Below are 15,420 nucleotides of genomic sequence, written 5' to 3'. Positions count from 1 at the left end.
GCCCCGTGTCCTTCCCACTGAGCCACACTGCTCCTCTAGTCTGCCCCGTTCCTCTGCGCGCAACCAATCCGAAAGCCGCCCGTCCGCTCGTCCAATCCGAGGGCAGGGCCGTCCTCCTGGGCGTCCAATCCGAGGGCAGGGCCGTCTTACTTCTCGTCCAATCCGAGGGCAGGGCCGTCCGACCTCTCGTCCAATCCGAGGGCAGCGCCGTCCACCTGCGCGTTCAATCCGAGGCCAGGGCCGCCCGTCTTTTCGTCCAATCCGAAGGCAGGACCGTCCGACGTCTCGTCCAATCCGAGGGCAGGCCGTCCGCCCGCTCGTCCAATCGGCGGATTCCCCGCCCTCTCCAGGGTGGGCGGGGCCCCTCGGGCCCAGATAATGAGGTCGGGACCAGCCCCTGCCATTCATTCATTCATTCACTCATTCATTCAATCGCGTGCATCGAGCGCCTACCGTGTGCAGACCACTGCGCTAAGCGCTTGGGGGAGCTCAACGGATCGTAACCCGACGCCTTCCCTGCCCACAACGAGCTGCCAGCCTGGAGCACTGTCCCACGTGGGACTCTAAGGTGGAGGATTTACTCCCCAATTTACAGGTGAGGAAACTGAGGCCCAGCAAAGTGACTTGCTCTATTATTGCTTTATCACTACTTCATTAATGGTATGTATATATATATCTATGATTCTATTTATTTTGATGATAATAATGACATTTGTTAAGCGCTCACTTTGTGCCAAGCACTGTTCTAAACGCTGGGGAGGATACAAGGTCAGCAGGTTGTCCCACGTGGGGCTCACAGTCTGAATCCCTATTTTACAGATGAGATCACTGAGGCTCAGAGAAGTGACTTGCCCATGATCACACGGCTGACAAGTGGTGGAGCTGGGATTAGAATCCATGACCTCTGACTACCACGTCCGTGCTCTTAATAATGTTGCATTTTGTTAAGCGCTTACTATGTGCAAAGCACTGATATAAGCGCTGGGGAGGATACAAGGTGATCAGGTGGTCCCATTTGGGGCTCACAGTCTTCATGCCCATTTTAATAATAATAATAGTAATGATGATGGCATTTGTTGAGTGTTTACTATGTGCAAAGCACTGTTCTAAGCGCTGGGAAGGATACAAGGAGATCAGTTGTCCCATGTGGGCTCACAGTCTCAATGCCCATTTTACAGACGAGATCACAGAGGCCCAGAGAAATGAAGTGACTTGCCCAAAGTCACACAGCTGACAAGTGGTGGAGCCGGGATTAGAACCCATGACCTCTGACTCTCCAGTTCGGGCACTTGCTACTGAACCATGCTGCTTCTCTAATGATACTTGTTAAAGACTTACTATGTGCTAAGCACTAGGGTAGATACAAGTTAGTCAGGTTGGACACAGTCCCTGTCCCACATAGGGCTCACACTCTTAATCCCCATTTTACAGATGAGGTCACTGAGGCCCAGAGAAGTGAACTGGCTTGCCCAAGGTCACAGAACAGATTTATGGCAGAGTGGGGATTAGAACCCATGATTTTCTGACTTCCAGGCCCGGGCTCTAGCCGCTACTCCATGCTGCTTCTGTAATATTGATGCTTGTCTACTTGTTATGTTTTGCTGTCTGTCTACCCCTTCTAGACTGTGAGCCCATTGTGGATAGGGATTGTCTCTATCTGTTGCCGAATTGTCCTTTCCAAGTGCTTAGTACAGTGCTCTGCACACAGTAAGCGCTCAATAAATACCACTGAATGAATGAATTGGGATTGTGAGGGCAGGGGCATGTTTATGTGCCCAGAAGGGGGTTAAGAACATATTCAAATGGGAGAAATGGAAAGAGCACTGGTGTGGGAGTCAGAGGACCTGGGTTCTAATCCTGGTTCTGCCACTTCTCTGCTGGATGACCTTGGCAAATCATTTAAGTTGCCTCACCTGTAAATAGGGGATTAAGACTATGAGCCCCATGTGGGACAGGAAATGTGTCCAACCTGATTAATTTGTATCTACCTCAGAGTTTAATACAGAGCCTGGCACATAGTGTCTATCAAATAGCTTTTAAAATACAAAAAACCGTGCAAATCAGGTTGCAGATTTTGGGCCTAGCACCGTCACTTGCTGAGAACAACTCAACCTCTCTCTGTGCTTCCTTAGCTGTAAAATTTGCCCCTGTACTTGGATTGGCTCCCTTTTTTCATCCCTCCCTCAGCCCCACAGCATATATATATATATATATATATATATATATATATGATCATTTATTCATATTAATGGCTGTCTCCTCCTCTAGACTGTAAGTTCGTTGTGGGCAGGAAATGTCTACCAACTCTGTTATATTGTACTCTCCCTCCAAAGCTCTTACTACAGTGCTCTGTACACAGTAAACGCTTAATAAATACCATGGCCTTTCCTCCCTCCCTCTTAGAGAGTGAGCCCTCATGGCACCGTGGCTAATCACCTGATTATCACCGCTCTATCCAGGTGGGTGTCTAACCACTTCATTTCATTTTCCTGTTCCAGGCCCGAAACCTAACAAGAAAGAACCTTCCTACAATGCCAAAAGGGAGAGGGAGGACAAGCCGGAGCAGAAGAAGAAAACAAAGTAGGACTTCGGAACCAAATGGAGGTATAATTCGGATTCTCTCGTTCTCCAGGATGCAAAATAAAACTATCGCAAATGTGTGAGAGCACTGTGTGCTTGCAGAGGTTTATGGAAAAAAAAATGCAAAGAGTAGGGCATCTCCACAGAACAGAATTTTCTCTGGTAGTGCATCTCCAAAGAATAACTTTTCTATAGTAGTGGAAGAGTGCTTGTGTGTCTTACTGACATTATTCACAGATTTACACCAGATATAGTGAGGTCGGTTCACGCGTTTCTCTGAAAGCATTCTCAGAATTTTAACGGTTCTTTCCTTTCCCTCCTCTAGACTGTAAGCCCGTTATGGGCAGGGAGTGTACCAACTCCATTAAAGTGTATTTTCCCAAGTGTGTACCACAGTGTTCTGCACACAGTAAGCACTCAATAAATGGTCGATGGATTGTCGTACCATTAGAATTTTCATTTCTTCTTCGTATTCCCGCTGCAGTGAATGAAAGTCACCAGCCGGAGTTCATAGAGCTCAAGAAATGGCTAAAAGGCCGAAGGTTCGACGGCAGTAATTTAAGGCCTGCACGCTTTCCAGGTAAGAGGCTTTTAGCGAACGGGGTCCGGAAAGGACAGTGATGACCTCTGGTTCTCCCTCTGGGTTTGAAAGAAACAGGTTTTTTCTCCCAATTTGGTTTCCTCTTTTCAATTTTCTGGTTTAGGGCTCCATCTGTCCTTAGGCAAATTCAGTTTGAAAATTTTCTCAAGATGAGGTAACTGAAGCACAGAGAGGTGTTCATTCACATATACTTGGTCATCGATCAAGTGGTTGTATTTATCGAGTGCCTACTGTGCAGAGCACTGTACTAAGCGCTCGGGAGAGCACGATACAATAGAGTTGCTAGGCATGTTCCCTGCCCACTGTGAGCTTTGGATAATCAAGAATGGCTTGAGGGTTTTGTGGGTTTTTTTTTTTAGGGTGTGGGTGAACTAGAGAAAGCTGAGGTGTCCTTTGGGGTGGAGGAGAGTGGAAACTTTATCCAATTTTCTCTCCCCCAATCCTCTATGAAGTAGGTAGAGATGGGTAGAGTTAGGGAATCAGCATTCCCTAGGTTTAGATGAGAAAACTGAGGCCAAGTGACTTGTCCAAGGCCGTCCAACAGGTCATTAGAAGAGCCGGACTGGAACCCAGGGTTCCTGACCCGGTATTTACTGAGCACTTACTGTGTGCCGAGCACTGTGCAAGGGATTCGGGGACAAGACGCAGTCAGTGAGTTTACAGTCTCCCTCAGCTGCCCGGAGGATGGGGAGGGACGTGAGGCAGAGGTAACTCTGCCCGCCAGAACGGGCACATCTAGGAGTCAATGGCCAGTCTGTGCAGACTGCCCTGCCCTCTCTTAGTTCCGCAACCGCCCACGATCCTCTAAACCTCTTTTCTTCCCTGTGCCCTTCCAGATACAGGCCGAGGCCTGATGGCCACAAAATCCCTGAAGGTAGGAATCTTTTCCTTTACCTCTTTTGAGATAATAATAGTAATAATAATTGTGGTATTTGTTACAAGCTCACTGTGTGCACCAGGCACTGTATTAAATGCTGGGGTGATACAATCAAATTATGTTGGACACAGTCCCTGTCCCACATGGGGCTCACAGCCTCAGTCCCCATTTTACAGATGAGGTAACTGAGGCACAGAGAAGGGAAATCCAGGGTGTGCTGCTTTTCATTTTGGATTTTCACACTCACATCGAAGAGCTAGCTTTAGGCATTTCTTCCTAGTTTTGAGGTTCTGTTGCGTTGTCATAGTATTTCTTTATTATGGTATTTGTTGAACGCTTACGATGTATCAAACACTGTTCTAAGTGCTGGGGTAGGTATGAGATAATTAGGTCGGGCACAGTCCCTGTCCCACATGGGGCTCATAGTCTAGAAGGGAAAACAGGTACTGGGTCTCTCTGCACAGGCGTATAGTTGTACAGAGTGCAACTATTCTATCATAGATTAGAAGTATTCTTATATGTACATTCCTATGCATTCAAAGAAGCAGCAGGGCTTAGTGGATAGAGCACGGGCCTGGGAGTCAGAAAGATCTGGGTTCTAATCCCAGCTCCATCACATGCCTGCTGTGTGACCTTGGGCAACTCACTCAACTTCTCTGGGCCTCAGTTCCCTTATCTGTAAAATGAGGGTGAAGACTGTGAGCCCCATATGGGACAAGGACTGTGTCCAACCTGATTACTTCGTATCTACCCCAGCACTTAGAACCGTCTTCGGCACATACTAAGCGTGTAAATGCCATTCTGTGTTAATGCCATTTATTTGAGGAGCGGGTGAGTTTCCGAAGAAATGGAGAATATGAAGATGGATAGAGATTGGTCGGGTGCGTCTATGTGAGGGTAGGAGTGGGGTCCTTAAACTGGAGTGGACTGGAGAAGGGACAGACTGAGGGAGCCTGAGTCGGTGGTGTTCAAGGGCAGCTTGGGCTGAGCCGATATTCCCGCCGGCCTTGACCCTGTGGAAGGAAATGGCCCTAACTGAGCCACCCTCCCAGGTTCAAGGTTTTCCGAGGGCTCGTTAACTCGTTCCGGGCAGGGAACCTGTCTACCGGCTCTGTTATGTGGTACTCTCCCAAGCATTTAGTGCAGCGCTCTGCACATAGTAATCGCTCAATAAATACCACTGATGGATCGGCTGATTGATTGGGTTTTAATCTGTGTTTTTTTTTTCCTCTCCTGGAAGGCAGGGGAAATGATTATTTCGCTCCCTGAGGCCTGCCTGCTCACTACTGACACGGTCCTTAAGAGCCCCCTGGGGGATTACATTTGGAAGTAAGTGAAAGTGCGATCAGACTCCCTCTGCGGCAGGTTATCTTTACTCCCGGTCGGACACTGGCTCGCCTTCACCCGGAGCTGGTTGGGGGCTGACCACCGGACAGAGTGGAAGGGACTTAGAAACCCTTCTAGATTGCCAGCTGGAGTGTGTGCTCTGAGTTGATCACAGTCTACGTCCAACTGACTCTGACTCCTCGTTTTCAGCCTTGAATTCTCATTTTCCACCAGTTCGGTCGGGAATTTCGGGATATTCGGCTCAAGTGCGGGGCACTTGAAATAGCCAGCTCTCTTCCTTGGTTACTTCACTGAACTGTTTCCTTTGAAGTAGAAAATCAATCAGGGATCCTAGGCTCCTGGGAGGAGATGCTAAAGAGCTGGGTTTTTAACTGGAGAAGGAGGTCCCTACTAGGGGAACCTGCTGATTTCAAAGCCTGAATAATAATAATAATATGGTATTAATCATTTGCTAGGTGTGTAAATGCTGGGGTAGATAGCAGGTAACCAGATCAGGCACAGCAAAAGTGGGGAGAGAAGGTGTCGTCTTATCTCCATTTTATTATTATTTATTATTATTACTAGTATTAATAATAATGGCATTTGTTAGGCTTCTCACTTTGTACCCAGCACCATACTAAGCTCTGGGATAGATAGAAGCTAATCAGGCTGGACACAGTCCATGTCCCTCATGGGGCTCACAGTCTTCATCCCCCTTTGACGGAGGGAACTGAGGCCCAGAGGAATGAAGCGACTTGCCCAAGGTCACGCTGTAGACAAGGGGTGGAGCCGGGAGGAGAATCCAGGTCCTTGTGACTCCCAGGCCTGTGATCTATCCACTAGGCCACGGCGCTTCTCAAAGAGGTCGAGGAGATTTAAAAAAAATAAATGGTGCAATCTTGCCTGGAGGCAGGGGGCTGGATGAGATCCCCAACAATTCTTTGTGATTCTCTGAGTAGCGGCTCGGGTACTGAAACGCCTCACATTATGCTTTCTGTCGAGCAAAGGTTTTATTTACTCAAGTTGTCTAGTTGTTATCAAGTGCTGTTGAGTCATTTTCAATTTATAGCGACTCTATAGATTTAGTATGTGTAACCACAGAGTTGTCTGGTACCGGCTGTCACTTTTCATTAATAAATCGTCAGCGAAAAGTAATCCCCAGACCTCCATACTTTCCTGCGTGTGAATGGCGATGAGTTTTTCCTCAGTTAAAAAAAAAAATCTTTATCTTTCAACAGGTGGAAGCCTCCGGTGTCTCCTCTCCTGGCACTGTGCACGTTTCTGATCGCCGAAAAGCAGGCCGGAGCCAGGTCCCTGTGGCAGCCGTACCTGGGGGTTTTACCCCAGGCCTACACCTGCCCCGTTGGCCTGGACGCAGCTGTGCTCAGCCTTCTGCCCCAGCCCTTAGGGAGGCGGGCCCGGGAGCAGAGAACCGCCGTCCGGGAGCTGTTCGCGGCCTCCCGAGCGTTCTTCTCTTCCCTGCAGCCCCTGTTCTCTGAGGATATAGAGCGGGTCTTTACCCTTGATGCTCTGGGCTGGGCGTGGTGCACCGTTAATACTAGAACGGTCTACATGGAGCACGCCCAGAGGGACTGCTTCTCGGCAGAGGCCGACATTTACGCCCTGGCTCCGTATTTAGACCTGCTGAACCACAGTCCGGGGGCTCAGGTGAGACGGTGCTGTGCGTTTAGGGGGGAAGGAAGGAGCCGTGGGCAAAGAGCTCTGGTGATTCGGGGAGAGAAAGGCGGGTTGGCAGGGTTGGCGTTGGGTTGGCGGTGCTCAGTATGGCTGCTCTGTTGGTCACTTCCTGCTCCCAAGGTCTCTGAAACAAAGAACAAGGGAATGGAGGAGGAGGGCTGGGAAAAAGAGGTTCAGAGGCAGAACAGGCTGCGGGTTTTATTGTGGGACGAGGAGGCTTCAGTTATAATGTGGATGGGACTGTAAGCTCGTTGTGGGCAGGGAGTGTGTCTCTTTATTTTTGTACTCTCCCAAACGCTTAGTACAGTGTTTTGCACACAGTAAACACTCAATAAATTTGACTAAAGGAATGAATAATAGTCTCCAGAGAAATCTGAGCCTATTGATGCTCATTTGTTTTGCTGTGCACAACTCCACTTGAGGTTATACATTTCTGTTGGGGTTTTTATCCATCTCTTACTTATTTAAGAGTTACTAATATTCATGTTCATCTCCCCCTCTAGACTGTGAGTTTGCCGTGTCAACTCTGTTATACTCTACTCTCCCAAGCTTTTAGTAGAGTGCTCTGCACACAGTGAGTGCTCAATAAATACCAGTGATTGACTGATGGGTTGGTTGACAGGTTTCTGTCATTTGCAGCTCTAGTTACGTCTGGGTCTGCCCTTCTTTATTAGACCGGCAGCAGCTTGAGGGAAGGGCCTGAGGCTTCTCCTTTGTCCATACCTCCTCACAGAGTCCAAACAGGGCTCTGTCCACCTTGCAAGCTCAAGACAAGCAGTCACCTCACTGACGGATTCTACACCCTGAGCCAACGAGCCCAAGGCTCACTTAGTCGAGAAGCAGCCTGGCTTAGTGGAAAGAGCATGTGCTTGGAAGTCAGAGGACATGGGTTTTAATCCTGCCTCCGCCACTCATCTCCTGTGTGACCTTGGGGAATCCACTTAACTCGTCTGTGCCTCATCTGTTAAATGGGGATTAAGACCGTGAGCCTCACGTGGAACAACCTGATTACCTTTTATCTATCCTAGCACTTAAAACAGTGCTTGGCACATAGTAAACACTTAAATACCATCATTATTATTATTTATTCAACTGTATATATTGAGCACTTACTGTGTGCAACAAGAAACAGACGCATTCCCTGCCCACAGTGAGCTTACAGTCTAGCGAGGGGCAGATAGACATCAATAGAAATAAATGACAGATATGTACATAAGTGCTGTGGGGCTGGGCCGGGGAGAAGAACCAAGGGAGCCGGTCAGGGTGACGTCGAAGGGAGTGGGAGAAGAGGAAAGGAGGGGCTTAGTCTGGGAAGGCCTCTTGGAGGAGATGTGCTTTCAGTCAACTCTCTTAAGAGTGGAGCAGAGGGGCCAGTTGCTGGGACTGTGGGCCAGAATATCTCCCTCGGGTCTTCAGGAAAAGGTCAGCTCCCCGGCGTGGCTTTGATCCGTTGATTTTTCCCGCACAGGTGGAAGCGGCCTTTAACAAGGAAACCAGGTGCTACGAAATCCGAACCGCTTCACGGTGTCGGAAATATGAGGAAGTCCTCATCTGCTACGGCCCTCACGATAACAGGAGGCTCCTCTTAGAATACGGATTTGTTTGCTCCAACAACCCTCACAGTAATGTCGTGGTCTCTCCAGGTAGGAAGCAGGCCCGCCCCGGTCTTTGGTTTTTTATGGTATTTGTTAAGCGCTTAATATGTGTCAAACAGTGTTCTAAGCACTGGGGTTGGTACACGTTTATTAGGTCAGACACGGTCCCTGTCCCGCATGGGGCTCAAGGTCTGAGTAGGAGGGAGAACAGGGAAGTGTGGCTGTCTTTTCTCCTTCTCCTTCGTTCTGGGAGACCTGGCTTATACAGAGGCTGTAGCCAGGACTCTCCTCTATCATGGAGGTTGGAGTTTATGTGGTGGGTTTGACAGTGGAGCCCAATTACATTTTAACCTTCTGAACTACTTGGCCCTCCCCGGAGCCAATCATATTGGAGTGGAAGCCAGTCATTTGTATTAAGCGCTTTCAGTGTGCAGAGTGCTGTACTGAGTGCTTGGGAGAGTACAATATAACAATAAACAGACACATTCCCTGCTTGCAATGAGCTCAGTAAATACGATTGAACTTCCTAGAAGGGCTCACGTTTTTCAGGGACATTTTGCCACCGTCTTTTGACCCACAGAAATCTCAGTAAACCGGGATCGTCCTTTGGCTAGAGAGAGCTGCTGGGAATCAGGAGCCAAGTTGGTCTGGGTCATCCAGTACTGGGCACATTAAGGCCTTCGGTGTTTTGGAATTGTGCCAAAGACTTGGATTTCTCATCACTCTGCTTAATTGGCTTAGTAGGATGATGACCTGTTGCCAAGGAGTAGGGAATCATGCAGGTGCTGATTCGCGCCCCTACGCAGTCGTCGCCCTCCTCAACTGTGACCTGACCGCACCTCATGGACTCATTGCTCTGGGAAGAACGTGACGGTGAGGGGAGAAGTGTCTGAAAATACATGGCTTCTATCTTTCAAAATGCAGATGTGCTCGTCAGACATCTTCCCTCAGGGGACAAGCAGATGACCAAGAAACTTTCCCTTTTAAAGGAGCATGGATTTTTAGAGTAAGTGGGTCTGTCTGTCTTGTCGTCTGTGTCTCTGTACCTGGGGTTTGTCAGTAAGAGGACGCAGATAACTCTCCTTTGTTTCGGAGTCAACCCTCCTCCCCGACCCCATGACAGTGAATGTCAGTGTGAAAGTCTCCTGACTCCCCTTTCTGCCCCAGTTCATGAGTATGTCCCTTTGTGATTTGTATCCATGAGGTATTTTAGCATCTCTGTCCCCCAGGAGACTCTAAGCTCCTTGTAGACAGGGATCGTGTGTACCAATTCTATTATTTAATCGTCTTCTCCCAAGCTCTTAGTACGCTCTGCACACTCCATTGATTGACTTTGGATTGGTCTGCGAGGGCAGTCCCTGTTTATTCCTGGATTCACGTTCCAGTCCCTTATCATTATCATCATCATCGTTATTACCAATGAGAATCACTGTATTTGTTAAGCGCGTACTATGTGTCGAAGTCCCTGACAGAGTGGGAAGAGTCTTGCCTTTCCACAGTCCCCGGGCCAGGGTGGCCAAGCTCTCCAGAAAGACCCCTCCATTCGTCGTGTCTCCTTTTCCCCTTTAGAAACCTGACGTTCGGCTGGGATGGGCCGTCTTGGCGGCTGCTTACCGCTCTGAAGCTGCTACGCCTTGGAGCGGATGAATTGTAAGTCGTGGATCCGGAACCCGGTCTCTGCCTGGAGCCCTCTCGGGCTCAGACTGGGGAGGAAAAGGGAACATGCCTTGGTGCCTTCTTAAAATTCAGCTCTTCCCCTTTCACTTGGTTCAGCTCACTTGGTTACCTGGGAGTCGTCTTCCCGGCGTTCAGATGGGAAGAAGGGGTCCTTTTGGGCCATATTCCTGCAGGGCAGAAGTTCGGGGCAGGGGTATCAGGGGAAGGGAGGAGGAGGAGGAGGAAGAGGCGGTATCACAATTTCGATTCCAGCACCCAAGGCACTCACGAAGCCGTCTCTCTTGAACACGGCTCATGTCGGAGGGGCAGCGCTAAGCACTTAGAACAGTGCTCTACACAAAGTAAGTGCTTTGAAAAATACCACGGAATGATCGATTGATTGAAAGAGCGTTCGCCAGTTCCCTAATAGCATTCTAGCCAGAACATGTAGGGTAGGGATGACAAGTGCGATGGCAGAGCCGAGTCGGACCTGCCTCCCCCTCCCTCGCTGGGAGGGTTAGGGGAAGGAAAGAGATCCTTCAAGTGAGAGCCGGAAGAAATAAAAATGCTACACAGATTCCAGCTGTCCTAATTATTGTATTTAAGTGCTCAGTCGGGGCTGAACACTGAGGAGATATAATACAGTCGGCAGACTCAACCCTGCGCCACACGGGTCTCACAGGCTGAGGAAGAGGGAGAACAGCTATGGAAACCTCAATTCACAGTTGAGGAAACTGAGGTTCCTTGCCGGCAGGGAATGTGTCTACCAAATCAGTTATATTTTCCTCTTCTGTTATATTGTATTCTCTCAAGGGTTTAGTACAGGGTTCTGCACACACTTAGTGCTCAATAAGTATGATTTATTGAGTGAGGCTCAGAGAATAATACTAATCGTGGGGTGTGTTAAGCAATTACTGTGCCAAGCACTTTCTTAGCCTAGGCTGGGTACAGTACTGTCAGGTCATACAGGAGGCCCACAGTCCAATAGAGGAGGGAGAACATGTATCGAAACTCCATTTTACAGATGAGGAAACTGAGGCCCAGAGAAGTGAAGTGATTTTGTACAAGGTCACACATCAGATAAGCGGCAGAGCCGGTATTAGAACCCAGATCCTCTGACTCCCGGCCCCTGTCATTGTTATCCTTTCTCTCTCCTGCTTTGTGTTTGCTACTCCAGCTAGGCAACACTCCTCAGCCACCCCTCCCCATCACACCCTTAATATCCACCCTCTCCTCTCCCTGTCAGAAACCCGCTTCCTCCATGAAGCCTTCCCAGGAACCCGTCAGAATTCCATAAACCACATTCCTCTGTTCTTCGTGTTCTTTATTTTATCCTTTCTGGCCGCTGCTTCGGTCTCTCAGGTGGCGGGAGCCGGTTCTCCCGCCGCCGCCGCTAACTTCTTTTCACACATTTTTGGTTTCTAGCACAAACTGGAAGAAAGTGTTCCTCGGCGAAGTCATTTCTGAGGCAAATGAAACGAAGAGTCTGGCTCTGGCCGTGACCCTGTGCAGCTATTTCCTAGAAGAGACCAGAGCCGGGCTCCAGAAGGTAAAACTGGAGAATGATGATTTCACTCGGACCTCGTCGGGGCGGTTGTGAGGGAACGTGCCTGTTTTCTGGGGCTCGGGTTGGGGGTTGTTCGGTCACTGAACAACACTGAAGGCTGCAGGTGGTTGTACATGGGCTTGAAGAATTAGGGAGAAGCGGCGTGGCCTAGGACTGCCCCAGCTCTGCCATCTGCCTGCTGTGGGAACTGGGGAAAGTCACTTCACCTTTCCGGGCCTCCGTTCCCTCATCTGCAGAATGGGGATTCAAAACCTGTTCTCCCTCCTACTTAGACTGTGAGCCCCGTGTGGGACAGGGATGCTGTCTGACCTGATTTTCTATACACCCCAGTGCTTAGAACACTACTTGACACATAGTAATATAATAATAATAATAATGATGATATTTAAGTGCTCTGTGCCAACCGCTGTTCTGAGCACTGGGGGAGATAAAGAGTTATCAGGCTGTCCCAGGTGGGGCTCACAGTCTTAATCCCCATTTTCCAAATGACTTGTCCCAAGTCCGACAGCTGACAAGTGGCAGAGCCGGGATTAGAACCGGGCTCTTTCCACTAAACCACGCCGCTTCCAAGAGTGCGAGTCTGGGAGTCAGAGGACCTGGATTCTGGGTTCTCATCCCAGCTCCACCACTTGGCTTATACGTGACCTTGGGCGACTCCCTTCACTTCTCTGCCTCAGTTTCCCCAACTGTAAAATGGGGTTTCGATACCTCTTCTCTCTCTCCTATAGACTACGAGCCCCATGTGGGACAGGGACCGTGTCCACCCTCCTCCTTAGTATGGTGTCTGGCACATAGTTAGCTCTTAAATGCCATTATTATTATCATTATTATTAACAGTAATATATCTTATTAACAATGTTAACAATGATCAACTAATATTTATTATATTAATATTGTCGATTGATTTCCAGATTTCCCAGATGAAGAGGGAAGAGGTGGCCCTCCGGAACCAGCTGGGTTTGGTCGAAGCGCTGAGACTGGAAGAACTAGAGATTCTAAAAGTATCAGCCGAAGTTCTGGAAGGTTTGCAAAGAGCCCATGCCCCTCGGTGCCCGGGAACGTCCAGTCGAGCACCCAGGGGCTGCGGGGTTCTTAGGTGATGCCCCTGAACGAACTCCGGTGTAGGTAGTCGTCGGCATTGGGCCGATGGTTGGCGTTCCAGCGGGCGGCGGTTAAGTCGCGTTCCTCAGATCTGCCAGCGGGCACCCCCCATCATCTGGTTCTGGGTCACCGTGTCTGGCGGTCTGGAACCTCCTTCTCACCGTCTTCCCCCGTCCGAACGTCGTGCCCGCCCCACGCACCCGAGGGTGGGGACGGTCGATTAGAGCTCTCCCTCGGGACCCGTGAGCGACCGGATGGGGTAGCCCCGCCCCTGCTGCCCGCAGAAGCCACGCTTATAGGGCCAGAAGGTTCGTCTAGCGGCACCCATCCACCTGGGCTCTCTGGGGACAGGGACGGGGTGGACATCCAGCCGCCACAGAAACACGGCCGAGTACTGGTCCAGCCGGCCCTGAACCGAAAATCCGCCGAGGCTGATAAGCTCGCCTACCGTTCATCGCGTGGCACTGGACCCGCCGCCCATCCCGATGCAAAGGAGGGCCGGGAGGGACCGAGTGAATTAGCGCCAAAGCAAGCAGATGAGAGTCCGATTTCAAGTGCCGTCCGTCCTCTTTTATAGGCATCCGAGCTTTTAGTGCAGGCTGGGCATGCGGCGGGCACCCAGCAACTACCAGCAATAGATCCTGCTCCCCCTTGGACTCCGGGTTGCGAAACGACAGCGAGAATAGTCAGCTGTTGGCTCAGGGCTGCGAGATTAGCCGGTCCAGGGATCAGTCAGTCATATTTATCGAGCACTTACCATGTGCAGAGCATTGTACTGAGCGCTTGGGAGAGTACAGCGTAACAGTATAAACGGACACCTTCCCAGCCTACAACATGTGCGTGGCCCATCGCCCGGGGAATAAGTCAATTTTTCAGGCAGGAGGTGGCAGGGCCCAGTGGAAGGATGAAGCTTGGCCCTCGTTCGACAATCTCGTCTGTGAGGGGAGGTTGTAGGGTAGCGGAAGAGGAGAGAGATGGAACTGAGGGACGTTGGAAAAATGCATCAGTGGTGCTAGTTTAGTGGGTGGCATCTGCCCCCCCCCCGTAGCATCTTCGGCACTCCTTAAGACCTCAGCGTCTTGGGGAAACTTGGTCTGGAGAGAGCCGGAGCACAAGGAAGTCTAGAAATCGCTTTGTCTCCTGATGACTTGTTGCCAGAATTAAAAAATGTAATTGTGTGGTTGTAACTTCTAATAAAGACCGATTCATTTTCCTCTCTGGGCAGCGGAGCATCTGTGGAGCTGGACTGTGGCCCATCTGGTCATCTTGTGTCTACCCCCAGCACTAGCGTATGGATAAGCCCTAAATAAAAACTCCATCCAAAACAAAATACAAATCTCTGTCATCAGAGCAAATTTGGGCAAAGTGGTGGAGGCTGTTGGAGCGCAAAAGCTTCTGAATATAGGGCCTTTTTAATCTCTCTGTAATCTGATGTCCTTTCCTGGAAGGAAGCCCAATTTTTATTTTTGTTTTACATTAGACCACAGAAAGAAGCAAGCTCATCGTTCGACAGGCTGCCAGACTCAGAGTCCAGTTTAATGTGAAAGGCCAGAAAGAAGGAAACGGCATGAAATCAGCTTGTCTAACTGGAAGTCCGACTCAAATCATAGTGAGAAAGAAGGCTCACCTCACCTACTGTGTTTTCCTATTGCTCTCAGAGAAGCTAGATTTGGCATTGGGCCCCTCCTGCCCTGTGGAGAGTGGGCAGAACGGCTGAGTAGAAGCAGGGCCTGGATAGCAGGCCAACACATTCATTCAGTAGTTTCTATTGAGTGCCTACTATGTGCAGCACTGTACTCAGGGCTTGGAATGTACAATTGGGCAACAGATAGAGACAATCCCTGCCCAATGATGGGCTCGCAGTCTAATCGAGCACATCCAAAATGGCTTGTAGACGCGCCTGAACTTGAAAGCGGTATTCAACTTGGGGCTTGCGGAGGGGTTTCTCTGCATTGGTATTTGAGCCTTGGGGAGGCCTGGTTAGTAGTTTTCCACCCTTCTCCTCATCCTCTTCCCCTTTGTCTTCCTAGTCCTGTTTGTCGTCACCCTTCTCTTCCTCTTCCCTCCTCCTCCTGTTTCCTCCTATTTTTCCACCTTTTTCCTCTCTTGTCCTTTTCCTCTTGTTCCTTTTGTTCCTCTCTTCCCTCTTTCTTTTTTCATTTCTTTTTCTCTCCCTGTCTTCCTTTTAGCCCAGAACCCTCCAGGCCTCCTGCTACCTACAAATACCTGTTGTGAAACAGAAGCATCTCAATGGGCTAGCACAATTTGTTCTGGGACACAGGCACAGATATTTTCCTCGGTTTGCATTCTTCAAGATGGGGCCTTTGTGAATTTTATCGGCCTGGAAGTTCTGGGGTTTCCCCAGGGATTTGTGGCTTTTAAGGATCCTCACATCCAACGCTCCCCCGCCAGCCTTGAC

General features: G+C 49.6%; 1 protein-coding gene across 2 annotated transcripts; it reads left to right on the top strand.

Annotated features, from left to right (window-relative positions):
• Window positions 1-560: 560 nt before the first annotated feature.
• Window positions 561-14,219, top strand: SETD4 (SET domain containing 4). 2 transcript variants are annotated; one of them, XM_029081707.2, is made up of 11 exons: window positions 561-595; window positions 2,499-2,604; window positions 3,065-3,160; window positions 4,018-4,055; window positions 5,299-5,387; window positions 6,623-7,052; window positions 8,551-8,725; window positions 9,602-9,683; window positions 10,247-10,327; window positions 11,759-11,882; window positions 12,812-14,219. In XM_029081707.2, the coding sequence occupies exons 2-11, from the start codon at window positions 2,532-2,534 to the stop codon at window positions 12,998-13,000; spliced, it is 1,377 nt and encodes a 458-aa protein (XP_028937540.1). In that variant the 5' UTR covers window positions 561-595; window positions 2,499-2,531; the 3' UTR covers window positions 13,001-14,219. The 2 variants fall into 2 exon arrangements, with proteins under 2 accessions (XP_028937540.1, XP_039770522.1); XM_039914588.1 differs by lacking the exons at window positions 561-595; window positions 2,499-2,604; window positions 4,018-4,055 and having other exon boundaries at window positions 3,083-3,160.
• The last annotated feature ends 1,201 nt before the right edge of the window (window positions 14,220-15,420 follow it).

Source organism: Ornithorhynchus anatinus, chromosome 17 (genome assembly GCF_004115215.2).
Source record: "Ornithorhynchus anatinus isolate Pmale09 chromosome 17, mOrnAna1.pri.v4, whole genome shotgun sequence".
Lineage (NCBI taxonomy): Eukaryota > Metazoa > Chordata > Mammalia > Monotremata > Ornithorhynchidae > Ornithorhynchus > Ornithorhynchus anatinus.
This window is presented reverse-complemented; position numbering and strand designations above follow the sequence as displayed.

Coding starts and splice junctions, on each gene's coding strand:
- SETD4 (XM_029081707.2), top strand. CDS start 2,532: ATGCCAAAAGGGAGAGGGAGGACAAGCCGGAGCAGAAGAAGAAAACAA. Junction 2,605..3,064: donor GACTTCGGAACCAAATGGAG/GTATAATTCGGA, acceptor TTCCCGCTGCAG/TGAATGAAAGTCACCAGCCG. Junction 10,328..11,758: donor CGCCTTGGAGCGGATGAATT/GTAAGTCGTGGA, acceptor TTTGGTTTCTAG/CACAAACTGGAAGAAAGTGT.